Source organism: Plecotus auritus (assembly GCF_963455305.1).
Source record: "Plecotus auritus genome assembly, chromosome: 1".
Taxonomy (NCBI): Eukaryota; Metazoa; Chordata; class Mammalia; order Chiroptera; family Vespertilionidae; genus Plecotus; species Plecotus auritus.
Window position 1 is genome coordinate 152790386 of NC_137770.1, and position 23675 is coordinate 152814060.

Here is a 23675-nt window from a genome sequence, read left to right on the forward strand (position 1 = left end):
ATTTAAAAAGAGAAAGTAAGTGTTCTTAATGGCCTGCCAATAATATGGTTAATACTCCCTCTGGTATAGTCTTTGTGTGTGGTCCTAAAGGAATACTTTCTAACAAAGCATTACTCTGATACTTTTAGTGTCCTGTATTTTTCTATTGTTGTTTTAAAATGTATTTTACTTTTTTCCTTAATAGTGCATGAGATCTATGAAGAAGACCCTTTATGCAGGTAGGGTTTTATGGGTTTTTAAAAATTACTAGTTACCTAAGGGAATACAGAGAAAAGAAACTAAAAGTTCTAGAGTGTTCTACTGTGTGCTAGACCCTATATTATGTAGTTAACCTGTGTTAGATAGTCATCACAATAGCTGTCAATGTAGCTGTGAATTGTAGCCTACTTTTTATTAATGAGGGAGGTGGATGAATTGACCCAGGATTCCACAGTTAGCAAGTGGCCAACCCATGATTTGACTGCCAACCTGTTTGACTCCCCAATCTGTTCTGTTGTCCCTCAACATACACTGATAGTTCCTGTATAGCGCTGGCATTGAGATATAGATGCGAATCAGATCAACTCAGAAAGTGAAATCTGATTGTGTGTTAACTCTGATTTAGAGATTTTCTAAGAAGCTCAGTGAGTCTAAGCATTTATCTTACTCTCCTTGACAACTGTAGTGGTAAATAGGGCCTTGTTCTTCCCACCAAAGCTTATAGGGCCCTTCTCAGTTAGCTATGGCCACAGAACCAAAGGTTGTACCTAAGCAAGGCCTCATCAAGCAAGCCTTGTTAGGTAAAAGGATATCTATTCTTCTTGGAATGGATTACTTATCTGTAAGTAAAGAATATCTATGTATAGTTCATGTTATGTTAATTAAATTCAGCATCTATTTAGAGGATATTTCTAATTGATTCCTCTATTTACGGACTTCCCAGTCTGGTTTTCTCTTTAGGCTAGGACCTTTGCCTCGTTGTATGAGGTTTTTTCTTTGTTCCTATGGTCTTTTTTCCCTCTTCCATGAGTTCTTGATTTATTTTATTCTATTCTCTGCTTTTTTTAGTGTTTCTTTCATTGTGTTTTTTTTTTTCCCAATTCTGCCAGCTGTGGTGTTCTCCATTTCTCTATGGACAGAAACAAAGTCTCATAGAATGTCAGGAGTTTAAGGAAGCCTGGCAATTAATTACACAAAACTGCCTCTAGCCTCTCAACCTGTGTTTAATGTCCTGGCCAACTGACTGTTGGCATAGAACAATGGAAACGAACAGAGATTAAAGTGACTCATTGGGATGTATAAGGTGGTGGAACTGACTTGTAAATTCAGGTTGCTAAGTGTGATACACTACCTTCTTTATCATTCTGTAGGAGAGTTTCATAATAGAAATATGGGGAGTGGTAGTGAACAAAGTCAATAGAGGGTAAGAATGGAATTAGCAGGAGAATCCCAAGTTTCAAGAGGAACTGGGTTGGGATTGGAGATGAGAATATTGGGGTGTGTGACAAGTTAAAGATAAGTTTTAATAAGGAAAGCCATAGGATGTTGGGAAGTCTCCAGAAAGGCATATTAAAATATGAGGCTCAAGGAAGTCCTAAAGGAGTTGCTGCTCTTCTATTTGTTCATTTAATAGAAGGAACTAGCACCATTCAAAGTTTCTTTACAAAGATTTTAAAACAGTGGAGCCATTAGAAAGATTCTTTTGATCACAAATAGGACTGTGTTCTCATCAACCTGAACTCTGACTCACAGAGTGGGGCTTAGGTCCCCTTGAATCCTAGGGTGGGCTCAAATGACAAAAAAAAAAAAAAAAAAAAAAAAATAGGAGCTATTTCCCCTGCTCCTGGCAAACAAACTAAATGAGTCCGAGTGATCCACTCATTACATAGGCGTGTTACCCAACTCCATTACTGATTTGACATCTAGTCCTTCCTCTGCCCAACCCTCTGTGTACATGGGAAGCACATCAGCTAATTGGGGTTGATCCTCATGCTGGCTGAGGACACAGTATACAAGCTGCTGTTCAAAGACTGGCCCCACGTCAAGTAATTCATGCTTCATGCCAGCTCGGTGTGGTGCCTGCCCAGACTTCTGTTCGGGTGTTCTGCTTGTGGAGCTAATTGGGTCATGCTCTGAAGCCCCCCACTGGGTGTGTTGGTTCTGGGGCCTCTTGGGAGGGACTCTGTTGCAAGATGTCAGTCTCTGCCTGTGATTTCCCCTGGGCTACCTGTGTGGAGCTACAAAGCGATCCAGTTTGTGACTGCCTCCTCTGGGCCTGGGTGAAGCTGGGAGGGCCAAGCTGCAGAGCAATGCCTCCTTCTACCAGCACCAAGCCCATGGGGCAGCTGAGCAAAAAGCCCAAGTCACCCCAAGATCCACCTCCACCTACCAGCTTTCTGTTGGGGTCAGTCACTGAAAGAGCTCCTGTTGGTATGTGAGTGGCATGAGGTAAGTGAGTCATCAGGTAGGTGCAAATGGTATTTACCATGTTAATGCAGATTCAAACTTGGCTTCATTTTTCAGTATGAGGACAGTCAGCAAAAGCCCCAGGGTACACAAATGCCAGTTATCACCCACCGGGTACCTGTGGACCTTTGTGGTTGGGTGGGGCCTCAGGGAGTCATTAGGGTAAGGCCAGCAGAATTCATCAGACCCCAAGTATCAAGATTTGGCTCTGTGAAGAGAGGGCTTGGCACTGGAATGGTGGCTTCAGTTAGACCAGCAAGAGAATAAAAGCCCCAAACCCAAAGTCACACAACTCGGTCTCTGACACCCGCTGAGTCCTCCTGACCTTCTTAAGAAACCTCCCTGAAAGTGTACACCATGGGCCCAGGCAGCTGGCTCCTTTGCCGTGTGTAGCTTCACAGGGTTGGGCACAAGGATTCAGGATGATGGGCTAGTACTGTGGTCGGCAAACTGAGGCTCGCGAGCCACATGCGGCTCTTTGGCCCCTTGAGTGTGGCTCTTCCACAAAATACCATGGCCTGGGTGAGTCTATTTTGAAGAAGTGGCATTAGAAGAAGTTTAAGTTTAAAAAATTTGGCTCTCAAAAGAAATTTCAATCGTTGTACTGTTGATATTTGGCTCTCTTGACTAATGAGTTTGCCGACCACTGGGCTAGTACATTCCCCAGGCTGAGGCCATAAGGATGGGAGGGCTTGACCCAGGGGTGATGGCATCTGTGGGCATTGTGGGAGAGGGACTCAGCACAGGGAGGGCATCCAGAGGCCATCCCCTCAGCTCTCTCCCAGAGCCACACAATGCAGTCTCCTCACATGACTCCCAGTGCACTCTGAGCCACCCTTTCTTCATAGCCCCAGGGTGAGTGGTGGGAATGATATTTGTGTACTGGCCCTTTAAGAGGGCTCCTGGGTTTCTAGCAGACTCCCACCTCTTTCTGGAGGGCACAACCCCTGCTGATTTTCACAGCCAGTTGTCCTGTGGGCTCCTCTTCCTAGCTCTGGTTCTCAGGGCATTGTGATCATTTTCAGAGTGTAATTCCTTTTCTCTTAAAGGAAGCTCAGAAGAAGAGGACCAGGGAGAGTCTCCCAGGGACCCAGGGTCTGCATGAGATGGAGGAACAATTTTGAGAATGGGTTCCTCTCGTTCAGGAAATGTTTGTAATGCTGCAGAGACAGACATTCCAAATGCATCTTTCCCCTCACAATCAAGCATTTTACTAGTCAAATTAGAAGGCATTTGTCTTAAGCTTGCTCCTTCTTTAGAGTTATCATGTGGTGGCTCTTCCTCAGGGCACTCAGTCATTTTGAATTTTACAGAAAATTTATGTGACTTCGGCTTTGACTCATCTTTGGAAAGCTGTAAGTTCTTCCTGTGCTCTGATGTGCCTTGTTTGATGCACATTTCCTCATTCTTTTGCACAGAAGGGTGTCCTGAATATGCAGATGTATCCGCTTTGTCACATGCCCTGTTTATTTATGATTCTTGAGACATTTTTTCTAGATGCAAAGGTGGAAGATGAATATGCTTGCTTTGATTTTCAAATGTCTTTGCTGTCAGGATCCATGTTTTTGAAATAACTTTATCTTTGAGTAATCAAGTATGGACAAAGACAAATTAGAATATAATTAAAATTTAACTGTTAGACTTCTTAATCTATGATTAGTTACTCCCAATCACAGGATTGAAACTAAGAAGGAAAAAAATAAAATAAAATAACTTTTCTTGGTCTAAATAAAAATAAAAATATGAACCCTCAAACCTAATTTTGGCACTATTTGAATTATACAATTTATTGGGTGTTAAATCTATCAAAATTAAATTACTAGCTGAATTTTAACATTACAGATGCTTCCTTCCTCACTTAAAATATTTCACCTCACCATATCCTTACAGTGAGCCCCTGAATTGCAGAATCTTTTAGGGGTGATCCAAGATGGAGGCAAAAGAGGTAAAAGTTACCCTCACCTCCTCCCTCGGCCAAATTGGAATGACAACTAAAGTATATAACAACCACATGATGACTAGCTGAACATTAGTCTTATAACCCAGGATCTACAGAAGAAGCCTCAGCTAGACTGGCAGGAAGTCAGAGATTCCAAGACGGCTGGCCCGCCTCCACTTGTGGTGGCTGAGAATGCAGAGGCATGCCTCAGTGCAATGGTGCCCCTGAGGAGCATGTGGTCTCAACCCCATGCTGGGCTCCCACCCTTGTTTCAGGAGTCTATGCCCTCATAGGCTGAAGATTTAAATGTTCTGGAGCCTGCAGAAGGGTGATCTGGGAGTGGGAAGGCTAGCAACAATAAGCATTTGTTTTTTGACATTTGGACATATAACCTTCAGCCATTTCAGGAACTTCCTGTATAGTTTTAAGGTAAAAGGAAGGAATGGGTTCTCCTTAATAAGTGGTTTCCCTGCTAAACAAACAAGACTGCCATTTTTGCTGACATCCAGTAGTCTTTGAACCAAGGACAGACAAGGAGGAAGGGACAGGGTATCTTCCTACCTTGACTTAGGTCATCAGATGTGCTCCAGTTCTGGGAATAAAAGTTATGTCAGCCATTAATAGGTAAAAACAAACTAGTCTCAGGCAGAGTGTGTCTTCAATTAAATAGTTCACAGGTTGGGAGAGGTGGCAGCAGAAGTAGATAATGAAAAGTTTTTTTAAAAAAACTAAGGCCCAGTGTTAATTATTTCAAGAATCTTTATTTGATATGTAGATAACTGATCTTTCACTTAAATTGTTTTGTTGCTTTTTTTTAAAGAAATGGACTCACTCATTTGTGTTGTATGTTTTACTACAAACCTCACATTATTGATTCATGCCCTACATCAGACCATGAAGTCTTGAAGGTAAAGTGCTCTCTTGTGAAATTAATTTTTCTGTTCTGAATTGAATTATGTGTATCACTTACTCTTAAAGTTTCCTAGTGGCCTACCTATCATTGTTTTATGTTTGTAATGCAAAATTAGTATTTTTATTGTTAAATCCTCAAGTGAGGGAATATTTTTTAAATTGATTTTAAAGAGAGAGGGCCTGGGAGAGAGAGAGAAAGTGAAACATTGATGTGAGAGAGAAACATTGATTGGCTTTCTCCTGCATGGCCACAACTGGGATTGAACTGACAACCTGTGTATATGCCTTGACTGGGAATTGAACCCGTGACCCATCCGTGCATGGGACAACACTCCAACCACCAAACCCCACAGGCCAGAGCTGAAATTGTACTTATTTTATTGTGTGATTCTTTTTATATACAATTTCCACAAAAAGGAGGGTCCGTAGAGAGACAAATCAGACAAGTGGTTGTCAGAGACATGGGTAGGGAGAATGGGGAGTCTCTATTTCATGGGAATGAGGTTCCCTTCTGGAGAGATGAAAGGTTTTGGAACTAAATAGAGGTGATCATTGTACAACATGGTACATGTGGCAAATGCTACTGAGTTTTTCACTGGTTTACTCTATGTTTGGTGAACTTTAATCACTAAAAAAAGAATACTGTCATAATCAATCAATCAATCAATCAATCAATCAATCAAATGAAGATCATGTTACCCCTTTGAAAACAATCCAATAGGCTCATTTAAAACATGTCTTCTGGTGAAAGGTTACATTGTTAATTTGAGATTTTTCTTGTTTCTTGAGGTAGGCCTATATTGTTGTTCCCTCTTAGGGTTGCTTTCACTATGTTCCATAGATTTTGGGTTGTCATGTTCTCATTTCATTTGTTTCTAGGTATCTTTTGATTTCTTCCTTGATCTCATTGTTAACCCATTCACTTTTCAGTAACAGGTTATTTACCCTCCATGTGTTTGTGTGTTTTCAGCATTAATTTGGTAATTGATTTCTAGTTTGATACCCTTGTAGTTGGAGAAAATTATTTTAGAGAGCGGGGAAGGGAGAGGGACAGAGAGATATAAACATCGATGAGAGAGAAACATCAATCCTCTGACTCCTGCATGTTCCCTACTGGGGATTGGGCCCGCAACCCGGGCATGTGCCCTGACCAGGAATCACACCAGTGACCTCTTGTTTCCTGGGTTGACACTATCTCCTGTCTCCTCCCCATCTCCTCCTCCTGGTACACATATAATGTGGATGTTGCTATACTTTGTGTTGTCACAGAAGGCTTTGAAACTAGCCTCATTTAAAAATATTTTTTCCTACACTAATTGTCTGTTACCTGCTATCTTGTCTTCTAAATCAAAGATTCTATTTTCACCCAGCTGGCATGGCTCAGTGGTTGAGTGTCAAACTATGAACAAGGAGGTCACGGTTCAATCTAGGTCAGGGTATATGCCAGGGTTGCAGGCTCTGAACATGTTTTAAAAAAAAATGAGGAGAGTTTTATAATGATACAGAAAATAAAAAAGTAACGACCCCAGTAGTTACATCTGAAGTGAAAGAAGACTAAGACTTTGCTATGCAGATGGCAAAAAATATGAACCCAAATACCACGGATTAGAAATTATGCATGTGGGGCATGCAGGAGGCAGCTGATCAATGATTGTCTCTCATCATTGAGGGTTGTTTTTTTTGTGTGTTTGTTTTTAATATTTTTATTGATTTCAGAGAGAAAGGGAGAGGGAGAGAGAGACAGAAACATCAATGATGAGAGAGAATCATTGGTTGGATGCCTCTTGCACATCCACTATGGAGCATTGAGCCCACAACCCAGGCACGCGCCTCCGACCAGATTCAAACCCAGGACTCTTCAGTCTGCAGGTTGAGGCTCTATCCACTGAGCCAAACCGGCTAGGGCTCATCATTGATGTTTTTATCTTTCTCTTCCTATCCCTTTCTCTCTGAAATCAATAAAATTTACTTATTAAAAAAGATTCTGTTCTTTGCTTCATCTAATCTGCTACTGATTCCTTCTATTGTATTTTTCATTTTAGATGTCATATACTTTATTTCTGAGTGGTTATTTTATATGGTTTCTTTATCCTTTTATTCCTTGCTATCTCTTTGTTGAAGTTCTCACTACATTCCTTGATCATCTTTGTAACCATGTTCTTGAACTGTGTATCTGGTGCATATATATCTTTCCTCCATTTAACTTAGTTTTTTTTTCTGGGGATTTCTTTGTTTGTTTGTTTGTTTTTCATTTGGGGCATGCTTCTTTTTATCCCCATTTTAGCTGCCTCTTTGTATTTGTTTCTGTGTATTGGGTAGATCTGCTTTGCCCCCCATCCTGGTATAATGGCCTTATGTACTAGGTGTCTTGTGAGGCTCATTGGCACATTCTTTCTGATCACCTGAGCTAGGTGTTCCTGGAATGTAACTTGTGTGTGTTATTGTGTTATGTGAGCCCTCCTTTGGTAGAGTTTTCATTGCTGTTAGCCTGTTCTTGGAAATTAGGCATCAGACCTACACCTCAGTCTCATGATCCGAAAAGCCATCTTGATTTGTGGCTTGATTTGTGGTTTTGTTTGCAATGAAACAAAACCTATGATTCAATTAAAAAGCCATGATATGTCTGCTGTTACAAATACTTATAAGGAAACAAAGCCAAATCAAGACTTGTTCCAGAAGCCATTATGTACAGATCATTGCAGTGCTAATTATTGTAAAAGCATGGACTCTAAATTAAAAGATCAGAGTTCCTCTGCACTGCACAATGACAGAACACCTGGAGTATCTATAATAACAAAAGTGTAATAGACTAATTACACTGGACAGCTGAACAACCTTCTGGACGTCATTCTGGATGTCCTTCCGGATGAAGCCGTAGTGGTGGTGGCCAAGGCAGAAGCTGTTGGGGGTGATCAGGCAGGCAGGTGTGCAGTTAGGGGCAATCAGGCAGGCAGGCAAAGTGGTTAGGGGTGTTCAGGCAGGCAGGCAGATTGGTTAGGGGCAATCAGGCAGACAGGTGAGTGTTAGGGGCAATGAAGCAGGCAGGCAGAGTGGTTAGTGGCGATCAGACAGGCAGACTTGTGGTTAGGGGTGATCAGGCAGGCAGGCAGAGTGGTTAGGAGTGATCAGGTAGGCAGAGAGAAGGGTTAGGGGAGATGAGGCAGGCAGGCAGAGGGGTTAGGGGCAATCAGGCAGGCAGGCAGGCAAGAGGTTAGGAGCCAGCAGTCCTGGATTGCAAGAGGGTGCAGGCCGGGCTGAGGGACCCCCACCTCCTGTGCACAAATTTTGTGCACTGAGCCTCTAGTATGTAAATGACAAACTACAGCAAGATATACAAAGGCTTAGGAATGACATAGACATGGTAAAAGTAGAGAGCCTGGCTTGGAAAAAAGAGAAGGTTCAACTTCAAAAAGAGGTAGAATTTCACTTGCTTTTGTTCTTTGTTTTTTCTCTTCACCAATTCTCTCATCTATTCTCATTTTCCCCTTCTGAAAAAAGTTTGTGTGTAAAATGAGTTTGTCTAAATATGTAATGGTATATATAAGTAGATTCTGTCAACTAAATAATAGTTTAGGAAAATATTCTCAAGTTTGTTTTTTAATTATGTCTCTCTGTCAGTCTTCCCTATGAATTGGGAAACCAATTTAGCTATGTACGTGTGACCTTCTGAACCAGTGAAAGTATAAAGAAAATTATTTAAAAATGTAATAAGTGCTAGGGTTTTATTTTGTTTTAAGTCCATTGGCTTAAATATGAATTATATTCTGTCTGGTGTGACTCAGTTGTTGAGCATTGACCCATGAATCAAGAGGTTCCTGTTTGGATTCAGGGTCAGGGCACATGCCTGTGTTATAGCTGGATTTGCAGTAGGGGGTGTGCAGGAGGCAGCCGATAAATGTTTGTCTCATCATTGTTTCTCTCTATCCCTCTCCCTTCCTCTCTTTAAAAGCAACTTAAAAAACACCCATAAATTGCATCCCAGAAATAACAAAATGGAAGGAAGCTATGACTGAGAGAAGGGATATAAACAAATAGCCCCAGCTAAACTCGTCTACTAGTAGTTTTATGTTATAGTGTGTGCAATTTTCTATGGTTTACTTCAAACCTTGGAACTTAGAATTCCAGTATGAATACATAAAGATATTTTTATTTTATTTTACTTTTTAATTATGATTTATATCCAATATTATTTTGTATTAGTTTCACATGTACAGCATAGTGGTTAATCATATACTTTACAATGCAGTCCCTCCGAATTTGAAGTACCCATCTGCATTGTACCTACTCATTGGAATATTATTGAGATATTTTAATAACAAACATATATACTTTCATGTATATATTTTTATCACCACTCTCAGATGTGTTTGTTGAGTCAAACTTTACATTATGTTTAATAAAGTATACTGCCATAAAAAATACATGAAACCTTACCATTTGTGACAGCATGGATGGACCTAGAAGGTATTATAATAAGTGAAATAAGTCAGACAGAGAAAGATAAGTTCCATCTGATACCACTTACTAGTATATGTGGAATGTAAAGCATAAAATAGATGAGCTAAGAAATTTAAAACAGACTCATATATAACAGAGATCTGACTGATGGATGCCAGAGGGAAAGAAGTCGGTAGACTGGGTCAAAAGTAAAGAGATCAACAAGTACAAATTGGTAGTTACAAAATAGTCACAGGGATGAAAAGTACAGGATAGAGAATATAGTCAATCATATTGTAATAAGTATGAATGCTGTCAGATGAGTATTGAAATATCAGGGAGATCACTTTGTAAAGTATCTGATTGTCTAACCACTTTGCTGAACAACTAAAACTAATACAAATAATGTTGAATACGAACTGTCATGGAAAGATTAAAAAATATAAAAACATAGAATACCTTCCAAAAATAAAAGCATAGCAATTATCATTTTTAAATTTCTATTTATTTTTATTTCTTTATTGATTAAGGTATTACATATATGTCCTTATTTCTGCATTACCCCCCCTCCCCACCACCACCACTCATGCCCTCATCCCCCTGGTATCTGTGTCCATTGGTTAGGCTTATATGTATGCATACAAGTCCTCTCCACCTTACCCCCACCCTCCCATGCCTTCCCTCTGAGGTTTGAGCATCTGATCAATGCTTCTCTGTCTTTGGATCTGTTTTGTTCATCAGTTTATGTTGTTCATTATATTCCATAAATGAGTGAGATCATGTGATATTTATCTTTCTCTGTCTGACTTATTTCACTTAGCATAATGCTCTCCAGCTCCATCCATGCTGTTGCAAATGGTAGGAGTTCTTTCCTTTTTACAGCAGCGTAGTATTCCATTGTGTGCTAGTATATGTACCACAATTTTTTAATCCACTCATCTGCTGATGGGCACTTAGGCTGTTTCCAAATCTTAGCTATTGTAAATTGTGCTGCTATGAACATAGGGGTGCATATATCCTTTCTGATTGGTGTTTCTAGTTTCTTGGATTCCTAGAAGTGGGATCACTGGGTCAAACGGGAGTTCCATTTTTAGTTTTTTCAGGAAACTCCATACTGTTCTCCACAGTGGCTGCACCAGTCTGCATTCCCACCAGCAGTGCATGAGGGTTCCTTTTTCTCTGCATCCTCGCCATCACCTATCATTTGTTGATTTGTTGATGATAGCCATTCTGACGGGTGAGATGGTTGTTTTGATTTGCATCTCTCGGATGATTAGTGAGTTTGAGCATGTTTTCATATGTCTCTTGGCCTTCTTTATGTCCTCTTTTGAAAAGTATCTATTTAAGTCTGTTGCCCATTTTTTGATTGGATGGTTTATTTTCCTTTTGTTAAGTTATATGTGTTCCCTGTAGATGTTGGAGATTAAACCCTTATTGGAGATAACATTGGCTAATATGTTCTCCCATGCACTGGGCTTTCTTGTTGTTTTGTTGATGGTTTCTTTTGCTGTGCGGAAGCTTTTTATTTTGATGTAGTCCCATTTGTTTATTTTCTCTTTAGTTTCCATTGCCCTAGGAGCAGTGTCAGTAAAGAAGTTGCTTCATCATATGTCTGAGATTTTGCTGCCTGTGGATTCCTCTAGTATTTTTATGGCTTCGCGTCTTACGTTTAAGTCCTTTATTCATTTTGAGTTTATTTTTGTGTATGGTGTAAGTTGGTGGTCTAATTTCATATTTTTGCATGTATCTGTCCAATTTTCCCAACACCATTTATTTATTTTTTTAAAATATATTTTATTGATTTTTTACAGAGAGGAAGGAAGAGGGATAGATAGTCAGAAACATCAATGAGAGAGAAACATCGATCAGCTGCCTCTTGCACACCTCCTACTGGGGATGTGCCCGCAACCAAGTTACATGCCCTTGACCGGAATCGAACCTGGGACCTTTCAGTCCACAGGCTGACGCTCTATCCACTGAGCCAAACCTGTTTTGGCAACCAACACCATTTATTGAAGAGACTGTCTTGACTCCATTGTATGTTCATGCCTCCTTTGTCAAATATTAATTGAGTGTAGTGATTTGGGTCGATATCTGGATTCTCTATTCTATTCCATTGATCTATATGTCTGTTCTTGTGCCAGTAGCAGGCAGTTTTGAGAACCGTGGCCTTGTAATACAGCTTGAAATCTGGTATTGAGATCCCACCTACTTTGTTCTTCTTTCTTAGGATTGCTGCAGCTATTCGGTTCTTTTTTTATTCCAGATGAAATTTTGGAGAGTTCATTCTAGGTCTGTGAAATATGCCATTGGTATTTTAATGGAGAGTGCATTGAATCTATAGATTGCTTTGGGTAGTATGGACATTTTAATGATGTTGATTCTATCAATCCATGAACATGGTATGTTTTTCCATCTGTTTATGTCTTCCTCTATTGCTTTTTTCAGTGTCCTGTAGTTTTCTGAGTACAGGTCTTTTACATCCTTAGTTAAGTTTATTCCTAGGTATCTTAATTTTTTTGGTGCAATGGTAAATGGGATTCTTTTTTAAATTCTCTTTCTGAAAGTTCAATATTGGTGTATAAAAATGCCATAGATTTCTTGGCATTAATTTTGTATCCTGCTAAATTGAAAATTTATTTATTAAGTCTAATAATTTTTTGATGGAGTCTTTAGGGTTTTCTATGTACAGTGTCATGTCATCTGCGAATAATGACAGCTTTACTTCTTCTTATCCAATTTGGATGCCTTTTATTTTTTCTTGTCTGATCACTGTGGCTAGAACTTCCAGTACTATGTTGAACAGGAGTGGTGAAAGCAGGCATCCCTGTCTTGTTCCTGTTCTTAGGGGAAATGGTTTTAGTTTTTGCCCATTGAGTATGATGTTGGCTGTAGATTTGCCATAAAAGGCTTTTATTATGCTGTGGTATGATCCCTCTATTCCCACTTTGACCAATTATCATTTTGACATGTATGTTATTATTATACTAGAGGCCCAGTGCACGAATTTGTGCACCAGTGGGGTCCCTTGGCCTGGCCTGCAGGATCAGGCTGAAACTGTCTCTCCAACATCCCCCAAAGGGCTCCAGATTGTGAAAGGGCACAGGTCAGGCCGAAGGACCCCACCAGTGCATGATCAGGGCTGGGAAGGGACATGGGAGGTTGGCCGTCAGGGGATGGGCCGTGCGAGGTTGGCTGGCTGGGGGAAGGGACCATGTGAGGTTGGCCGGCCATGGCAGGTTGGCTATGGGAGTGCACTGACCACCAGGGGTCTGCTCCTGCCGTGAGAGTCTGCCCCCTGGTGGTCAGTGTGCATCATAGTGACTGGTTGACTGGTTGTTCTGTCATTTGGTCATTCGGTCACTTAGGCTTTTGTATATATAGATAGGTCACATAAATTATTTGCAATAAACTCAATATTTGTCTCTAAAGGAGAAAACTGAGTTGGAAAAAGATTGAGATATTATGCTCCTTATAAGAAAAAGTGGATGAGCCCTCTCATTACACAAAGGCATTAAATTATTTTTCAAAAGTTATACTTAATTTACCTGAATAATTTGATGAGATTTTATGTTTGTTTATCTGATTCAGCATTATGGAATTATATCCTTTGTTTTGGTGACATAAAATGCTAAGTATTGCACCTTTAAGAACTTTGGACAGATCATTAAACCTTGGTTTTATTTCCATTATCAGTAAATATGGGGCTAAAGTAAGTAGATAACTACTTGTATATCCTCTAGCTGTAAGATTTTATAGTGATTGTATGTGACATTAGGGAAGCATTACTCATTTTCCAGAATTGTACATTAACTAACAATTTATTGGTTTCACTGCTCTAGTGTTGTGGTAAACTTTTGTTCATATGTTTTACGAATACCACCACTTTTTTGATACCCTCAAAGATCTTAAAGTAAAATTAGTTTTAAAGGGCAATGGGGGAAGGAATAGCGTCACGCAGAAAGAGGAAATCTTCCTATTTGTTACTGATGCACTATGTCATGTACTCTAAATCTGGTGGATAATGTAAGACCCAGGTGAGAAAGACAAAAGGGGCAAATTTTGCAAGTTTTGTCTTTTTATTTCTTTGTCTCTGTTAGATAAACATATAGGTCACATAAACTATTTGCAATAAATTCACTATTTGTCTCTAAAGGAGAAAACTGAGTTTTTTTAATTTAAATTTTTTATTGTTTAAAGTATTACGTATGTCTCCTTCCCCCCCTTCCCATTGACTTCTACTGGGCCACTCCCAAGCCCCTCAGCACATGCCCTCACCCCCCTACTGTCTGTGTCCATGGGTTATGCTTATATGCATGCATGTAAGTCCTTTGGTTGCTATCTTACCCTTCCCCCAACCTCCCCTGCCTTCCCTCTGAGGTTGGACAGTCTGTTTGGTGTTTCTTTGTCTCTGGATCTATTTTGTTCATTAGTTTATGTTGTTCATTATAATCCACAAATGAGTGAGATCATGTGATATTTATCTTTCTCTGACTGCCTTATTTTGCTTAGCATAATGCTCTCCAGGTCCATCTATGCTGTTGCAAATGGTAAAAGTTCCTTCTTTTTTATAGCAGCACTAGAGGCCTGGTGCATGAATTCATGCATGAGTGGGGTCCCTCAGCCTATCCGGCCAATCGGAGCCATCTCGCCCAGTCCCAATTGGGACAATTGGGGCTGGCTGTGGGGAGGGACTGCGGAGGTTGGCCAGCTAGCGATGGGGGTCAATCGGGGTCACTGGAGGTGGTCACAGGAGGTTGGCCAGCCGAGGGGGGGAGGGACCATGGGAGGTTGGTTGTGGAAGCGTACTGACCACCAGGGGGCAGCACCTGCATTAAGCGTCAACCTCTGGTGGTCAGTGCGCATCATAGCGACCAATGGTTTGGTCGCTTAGGCTTTTATAGATATACTAGAGGCCCGGTGCACAAAATCCATGCACGGTGGTGGGGTCCCTCAGCCCGGCCTGCACCCTCTCCAATCGGATGTCCAACTGCCTCTCGCAATCCAGGACAGCTGGATTCTAACTGCTCACCTGCCTGCCTGCCTGATCGCCCCTAACTGCTCTCCTGCTGGCCTGATCGCCCCTAACTGCTTCTGCCTCACCCATACCTGGGACCCAGGATTTCTTCCTCCGGCTGTTCGCAGGCACCCGGGACCCGGGCTTCCCTCCCTCTGGCCGGCCATAGCCACCTAGGACCAAGGCCTTCTTCACCCAGGCCGGCCACAGCCACAGTGGACCATGGGCAGGCGGCTTTGCCTGGGCCGCAGCCAATGGCGCTGGCACCTGTGACTGTGGGGCAGGTAGCTTGTCCTTCTCCCGGGCCACAGCCTGGTTGGTCCCCTTTCCTCCACGAGCTCACTTGTGCCTGGCTGGTCCCCATTCCTCTCTCCCAAGTGTTGAGTGTCTGAGCCATTATGGCGTGATGGCGTTAGGACATGATGAGCATTTTCATATTAGCTCTTTATTAAATAGGATTGCCAGTGCACTTCATATGTACCAGCCAGTTGGTCGGACGGATGGTCTGTCACTTAGGCTTTTATATATATAGATAGATAGTACTAGAGGCCCAATGCATGAAATTCCTGCAAGGGGCTTGGCCCTCGCAGCCCTGGCTGCCTCGGCTGGCCTTCGCAGCCCCAATTTCATCCACGAGATTGTTCAGACAGTCATTCTGCTCTTTGGTCTAATTAGCATATTAGCTCATTATTACACAGGATTCCATTGTGTAGTTGTACCACAGTTTTTTAATCTACTCATCTGCTGCTGGGCACTTAGGCTGTTTCCCAATCTTAACTATTGTAAATTGTGCTGCTATGAACATAGGGGTGCATATATCCTTTCTTTTTTCCACCTGAGGATACTTTTCCATTGATTTTTTGGGAGAGTGGAAGAGAGAGGGAAAGAAAGAGAAAAACATCAATGTGAGAGAAACACATCCATTGGTTGCCTCCTGCACAAGCCATGACCAGTGCCAGGACCTGGGAGGAGCCTGCAATTGAGGTACGTGCCCTTGACAGGAATCAAACCTGGGACCCTTTGGTTGAAAGGCTGACGCTCTATCCCAGTGGTTGGCAAACGCATTAATCAACAGAGCCAAATATCAACAGTACAACGATTGAAATTTCTTTTGAGAGCCAAATTTTTTAAACTTAAACTTCTTCTAACGCGACTTCTTCAAAATAGACTCACCCAGGCCGTGGTATTTTGTGGAAGATCCACACTCAAGGGGCCAAAGAGCTGCATGTGGCTCACAAGCCACAATTTGCCAACCACGGCTCTATCCACTGAACTAAACCAGCTAGGCCCTACATATCCTTTCTGACTGGTGTTTCTGATTTCTTGGGATATATTCCGAGAAGTGGGATTACTGAGTCAAATGCGAGTTCCATTTTTAACTTTTTGAGGAAACTTCATACTGTTCTCCACAGTGGCTGCACCAGTCTGCATTCCCACGAGTAGTGCAAGAGGATTTCTTTTTCTCCGCATCCTCACCAGCACTTGTCATTTGTTGATTTGTTGATGGTAACCATTCTGACAGGTGTGAGATGGTACCTCATTGTCATTTTGATTTGCATCTCTCTTTAAGCATGTTTTCATGTCTCTTGGCCTTCTATAGGTCCACTTTTGAAAAGTATCTATTTAGGTCCTTTGCCCAGTTTTTTATTGGATTGTTTATTTTCCTTTTGTTAAGTTCTATGAGTTCCCTATAAACTTTGGAGATTAAACCCTTATCGGAGATAACATTTGCCAATATGTTCTCCCATGCAGTGGGCTCTCATGTTGTCTTGTTAATGGTTTCTTCTGCTGTGCAGAAGCTTTTTATTTTGATGTAGTCCCATTTGTTTATTTTCTCCTTAGTTTCCATTCTTCTAAGAGTTGTATCGGTAAAGATATTGCTATGACATATGCCTGATATTTTGCTGCCTGTGGATTCCTCTAAGATTTTTATGGTTTCCCGTCACATGTTTAAGTCCTTTATTCATTTTGAGTTTATTTTTGTGTATGTTATAATTTGGTGGTCTAGCATGTATCTGTCCAGTTTTCCCAACACCATTTATTGAAGAGACTGCCTTTACTCCATTGTATGCTCCTGCCTCCTTTGCCAAATATTAATTGAACATAATGGCTTCGGTCGATTCTGGGTTCTCTATTCTGTTGCATTGGTCTATATGTCTGTTCTTGTGCCAGTACCAGGCAGTATTGAGAACAGTGGCTTTGTAATACAGCTTGATATCTGTTATTGTGATCCCTCCAGCTTTGTGCTTCTTTCTTGGGATTGCTGCAGGTATTTGGGGTGAGAAAACTGAGTTTGAAGGTGCATTTTGAGATGATGTGATACGAATAGGAACACAAAATTAAGAAAGCCCTTTGAGAAATCTTGAAAATTTTTGCTTCTTTATTGAAAAAGAAATGAAGCAGAATTTACAACAATTTTAATGATAAAAATTAATCACACAAAATATTTTATTGATTCAAGTCATAGCAACTAAACTAAGATCAAAATGATAAAATTAATGAAAACACAGACTTTCAATGAATGAGATAACAACAATATCCTTAATATCAAACTTTCGTCAAAGGCTGAAGAAAAAAAGGAGCAGAAAAGCAGTAAAAGGGAAGCATCAGGAACCATGTGTGAGGGTGCTGATGACAGTGACAGTGTTGGACTGAGTCAGCAGAGCAACAGTGAACACACTGATAACCAGCAGCCAAGTGATGAAATTAATGAAAACACTGTCATTTTCATGAATAAGGTAATAACAAAGCCAAATGATAGAATGAATGAAAACACAGTCTTTTTAATGAGTGAGATAACAACAATATCCCTAATATCGATCTGTCATCAAAGGTTGAAGAAAAAAAGGAGCAGAAAAGCAGTAAAAGGGAAGCATCAGGAACCATGTGTGATGGTGCTGATGACAGTGACAGTGTTGGACTGAGTCAGCAGAGCAACAGTGAACAAACCGATAAGCAGCAGGTTTCTATTATGGAGGATGAAGATTCTGACAGGTAAGCCTGTCAGTACTTAACAGTAGGTGATTATTCTTTTCTTATAAAACAAATTCCAATTTGAGCTAACATTCCTGATGAACTAATTTTATATTTTTACTAGAGAGAGTGAACCTTGCATGGTAATCAGAAAAATGCAAATCAACAATGAGATACCATTTTTGAACTAATAATGGTAATTATTTTATTAAAAAAAATAAAAACCAGAATTGGCATGTGGGAGGAAAAGGCATTCTCATGCACTCTTGGTAGATGAAATTGGCACATCTTTTTTTGAAAGGCTTGTTTCAAAATTTCAATTATGTCATTCTTTTATCCCAATAGTTTCACTTCCAGAGCTAGATCCTACAGGAAAACATGACTTGTATAAACACAAACATACACATTCTAAGGACATTAATTATATATTATTATGTATATGAAACATACAGTAGGTCATTATATGTATTATATATATAATATGGCATAGATGTTAAAGATATATAACATACACATACGCATTAAGGATATTTATAGAAATGTTACAAATATATGCATGTATGCTAAGGACATTTATTGCATACCAAAAAATTGGAGGTAGTATAAATACCTACCTGTAAGGAAATATATTATTATACCCATAAAATAATGTACTATGCAGCCACTGGAAAAAATGAGGGTAGTTCTGGTCTACAGTATATTGACTGTTTCACTTTGAAATGTATTTAAAGCATTGGGTTTAATGTCATGTCTTAAGCAAATTTTGTGAGAATCCTATACAATGAAGAGGTAATATGCAAATTGACCACCACTCCCTCACAAGATGGCTGCCTACGACCAGGCTGGCAGGGGGGTTAGTGAGGGATGACCAAATGACTGAACAAGCAGGCTACATGGGACAAGCAGGCCAGCAGCGGGGGGGGGGGGGGGAACAGTTAGGGGTGACCAGGCCAGCAGAGAAGGGCAGTTGGGGGCTACCAGGCTGGCAGGGGGACAATAAGGGGTGACCAGGATGGCGGCAGGGGGCAGTTAGGAGCAACCTGGCCAGCAGCAGAGGGCAGTTAGGGGCAATCAGGCTGGCACACAGAGGCAGTGAGGGGCAATCAGGCCAGCAGGGGGGACAGTTAGGGGCGATCTGGCAGGCAGGCAGGTGAGCAGTTAGAAGCCAGCATTCCAGGATTGTGAGAGGGATATCCAACTGCCGGTTTAGGCCCAATCTCCAGGATCGGTCCTAAACTGGTAGTCAGACATCCCCCGAGGGGTCCCGGATTGGAGAGGGTGCAGGCTGGGCTGAGGGCGACCCTCCCCCTACCTGTGCACGAATTTCGTGCACTGGGCCTCTAGTACTTTTAATATCTGCTCAGGTATAAAAGGAAGTCATATGCAACACCATCACTCTACTTTGTTTCCATCTAAATTGCTAGTTACTAGTTTTTTGTGTTTTGTTCCTAATACTTGAGTGCTCAAATATTGGACCCTCAAATTAATCTGAAAGCCCAGGGATTTCACAAGGCAATTTGTTCCATATCTTATCTACAAAGTAGAGGCCTGGTGCATGAAAATAGTGCACTCGGGGGGTGGGGGGTGGGATTTCTCAGCCTTGTCTGTGCCCACGGGGAGCAGGCCTAAGCCATCAGTCAGACATCCTTAGCCCTGGAGCAGAGGCAGGAGAGATTCCTGCCACCGCCACTGTGCTCACCAGCCGTGAGCATGGCTTCTGGCTGAGTGGCACTCTCCCTGTGGGAGCACACTGACCACCAGGGGGAAGCTCCTGCATTGAGCGTCTGCCCCCTGGTGGTCAGTGCATGTCATAGTCACTGGTCGTTTAGCCTTTCAAGAATTTGCATATTAGCCTTTTATTATATAAGATTTCAGTATATTGAGTAAAAGCTATTAAAGCACATCAAGGGATTAATCTGCTAGATGAGGGGCTGACAGACCTTTTCTCTAAAGTGCCAGAGAATCAGTATTGTAGGCTCTGTGAACCATCGGGTCTCTGAAATCTGTCATAGACACTAGGTAAAGGCTGTGTTCCAATAAATCTTTATTTGCAAAAACAGGCTCTGGGCTGGATTTGGCCTGCAGACATTCGTTTGTTGACCTTGCATTATAAACCAAGTTGCTCCTAATGTAGTGAATCTTCATTTTGAAAGGTACTCTGCATGCATGCCTTTATCCTCCCTTTTTAAGGAGAATGCATTTCAGTATGCACCACACACAATTTTTCAGCAGGGACTTTATAGTACACAATTGACAAAAATTCAATTTATAAAGTAAGAATATTACCTGCATGTTCCCCTCTTTATTTCTGTTACAACAATTTTAATATGACTAATTATAGTGTACTTTGTACATTTGAGTAGAGTGACATACTCTAGGGTTGGATGATTTTCATCTAGCAAGAAATACTCTGTCATCATTATAAGCATGAGAAACATCACAATCAGGTTATGTAATCTTATAGATCTAGAAACAGTTCATGGGATCTTTTAGTTGTATAATTTTGTGAATTTATTTTTTAATACCTAGTCTGGCATGTTTAAAACCATATAGTGCCATAGGTATGTAATTAAAAAAGTTTTAGGTATTAAAAAATGCATCATAGTCATTATGGAAGGATTTAAAGCTACAGCTACAAAGCAGATGAGATCATCCAAGGCCGTGCCATTTAGCTACAAAGTCCTGAAAAGAACTGTCTATACTCACTGATTCTAATTTCCTTCCATGCACTCTTGAACCCACTCTCATAATTTTTAGTCCCACTTCTTCTCCAAAATTGTTTTTCTCAGGTTAGTACTTGTTTTCCTCTAATAAATCTAGACATAATGTTTTAGACCTGGTCTTACATAACCTATAGCAATATTTGATCCAATGGAAAATTCTTTTTTTCATTCGGCTTTCAGGACTTTCAATTTTCAGGGGGTGAAAACACACCTGGTTTCCCCCTTGCCCTTCCTAGTCTGTCCTTCTTAGTCTGTTTGGTTTCTCCTCATCTCCCACCTTTTACACATTCAGCTATCCTGGGATTCAGTCCTTGATCATATTTCTTATGACTTTTATTACCTAACTAGAGGCTCAGTGCTGAAATTTGTGCACAGGTAGGGTCCCTATGCCTGGCCAGCGATCAGGGCCAATGGGGACCTTCTGGCTGCTAGCCAAGGCCTGCTTTCCAGCTGTCAGCTGGGGCCTTCCTTTGTTCTTCCCTGCCCCCTGGTGGTCAGTGCACATCATAGCAAGTGGTTGAGCATCCTAAGCATATCATTGGCATATTACGCTTTAATTGGTTGAGCAGTCGACCAGTCTCTGGATGACCGGACACTTACCATATTAGGCTTTTATTATATAGGATTAGATACTAGCCTAAAAGTCTACAAAATTACCAAATAACTTAATTTTCAAAGAAAATCATAACTAATTGGATTATCACCATTTTCTAACTATCCTATCTAATAAAAGAGTAATAAGCAAATTAACAGTCACTCTGCTATACCCACAAGCCACACCCACCAGCCAATCAGGAGCGAATATGCAAATAAACCCAACCAAGATGGCTATGGCCACAGAGAGCAGGAGGGAGGCTTGGGTTTCCCCGGCAATGGAGGAAGCCAAGCATTCCGCCTGCCCTTGCTGGCCTAGGCCTCCACTCAAGGCTACAAAGTTTCAATGATAGAAGATACATAAACCCAAACAGAAATGGCAGCAGCTATGGAGCTGGAAAGAGCGGGAGGCTAGGGTTGCCCACGGCGATGGAGGAAGCCAAGCTTTCCGCACACCCTGAGCAGCCCAGGCCTCGCTTAAGGCTACAAAGTTTCAATTGTAGAAGATAAATAAACCCCAGATACCAGGGCCTCCACTGGAGTCGCCAGGGGGCGTGGCCTGTCTGCAAACCACCACAGGCCCCTCTCCCAGGCTGCCCCATGCCCCAAGGGAACCCCCACCCTGATCTGGAACACACCTCAGGGCAAACCAGCTGGCCCCCATCCCTGCACCAGGCCTCTATCCTATCTAATAAAAAAGTAATATGCAGATTGACCATCACTCCAACACACAAGATGGCATTCACAAGATGGCCAGCAGGGGAGGGCAGTTGGGAGGGACCAGGCCTGCAAGGGAGGGCAGTTAGGGGTGACCAAGCTGGCAGAGGAGGGAAGATGGGGGCAACCAGGCCTGCAGGGAAAGGCAGTTGGGAGGGATCCAGGCCTGCAGGGGAGGGCAGTTGGGGGGGACCACGCCTGCAGGGGAGGGCAGTGGTGGGGGGACCCAGGCCTGCAGGGGAGAGCAGTTGTTGGGGACAAGGTCTGCAGGAGAGGGCAGTTAGGGATGACCAGGCCTGCAGGGGAGGGCAGTTAGGCGTGACCAGGCCTGCAAGGGATGGCAGTTAGGGGAAAACAGGCTGGCAGGGGAGCAGTTAGGCATCAATCAGGCTGGCAGGGGAGTGGTTAGGGGGTGATCAGGCTGGCAGGCCGAAGCGGTTAGGGGCAATCAGGAAGGCAGGCAGGCGAGCAGTTGGGAGCCAGCTGTCCTGGATTGTGAGAGGGATGTCTGACTAAACGGGCATTCGGACATCCCTCGAGGGGTCCCAGATTGGAGAGGGTGCAGGCTGGGTTGAGGGACACACACTCCCGTGCACAAATTTCGAGCACCGGGCCTCTAGTATATATATAAAATGATACGTGGGTAATTTATTTTTTCCAATTTCTAATTTTTTTCAGTTTTATTGAGATATAATTGACATTGTATATGTTGAAGGCGTACAAATCTGTTCATTTTATACACTTTTATGTTAAATGATTACCACAGGAATCTTTGTTCACATTTCCATTACATCACATAGTTACCAAGTTTTTCTTTGTGGTGAAAACCTTTAGATCTACTCCCTTACCAGCTTTCAAGTATATAATTCAGTATTGTTGACTATAATCACAATGCTGTACTTCAGACAGGGTTTAATCATATCCTCTATAATAAAAGGCAAATATGCAGATTAACTGAACAGTGGAATGACTGGTGGCTATGACATGCACTGACCACCAGGGGCAGACGCTCAATTAGCATCTGGTGGTTAGTGCACTCCCACAAAGGGAGCGCCGCTCAGCCAGAAGCTGGGCTCATGGTTGCTGAGCACAGTGGTGGCGGCGGGAGTCTCTCCTACCTCCGTGGCAGCGCTAAGGATGTCCGACTGCCAGCTTAGGTCTGCTCCCCACCATCTCTCGGACATCCCCTGAGGGCTCCCGGACTATGAGAGGGTGCAGGCTGGGCTGAGGGACCCCCTTACCGAGTGCACAAATTTCGTGCACCGCACCTCTCGTCTGATATAATGAGCCCAGGACACAGTGCCTGCCTTAGTTTTGAGACAGACTGGCAAAGCAAGTTTCTAGTATGAACATATATGACATTTATTCCAATAATGCTGGCAATATGAGAGAGCAGCAGGTCATCCAAGAAAATCTGTTTTGCACCCCCCACACCAAAAGCCAGCTTATATGGGGTAGAAAGACAAAGATTACATGGGTAGTAGGTTAAAAAAATAAGAATGGGTATGATGCAAAAGCAATAAAAATGGATATTACAGGCATAGGGAAGTAGGCCAAAGGAATAAAAATGTGTATAATGGTTACAGATTACTCCAATGCAGGCTGGTATTCCATTGTTTCACCAACGAGGTTGTTAATCTTTCCATGATAATAGGCAGTTAAAGAGGACAGACCACATTTCCAGGTTAACTCCCATGTCTGAGGGGGTTGGTTGGGGGGAATTCCCAGCCAGATGAGAATATGCTGTCATTAATCAAAACAAAACAATCACGGTTAATAGAGCATGATTAATATTTGTTATAACTATAATTAGTCTCCACTATTCTGTTTCTGCCCCTAGTGGTAGGATTTCCTTCTTTCTCATGCCTCAGAAAATGCCTCTGTATATATGTCTGTGTGTGTGTGTGTGTGTGCATAG

The 23675-nt window shown here is 41.9% G+C and overlaps 1 protein-coding gene across 1 annotated transcript in view; it reads left to right on the top strand.

Annotated features, from left to right (window-relative positions):
• The window catches only part of LOC308241425 (putative coiled-coil domain-containing protein 144C), a gene marked incomplete at both ends in the record, with an annotated part of 71274 nt that overhangs the window by 20996 nt on the left and 26603 nt on the right, over positions 1–23675 (top strand). Inside the window, 3 exons of the mRNA XM_080654839.1 lie at positions 16593–16618; positions 17315–17488; positions 17584–17744. Coding sequence (XP_080510965.1) covers positions 16593–16618; positions 17315–17488; positions 17584–17744 — 361 coding nt within the window. The remainder of the gene's footprint in view (positions 1–16592; positions 16619–17314; positions 17489–17583; positions 17745–23675) is intronic.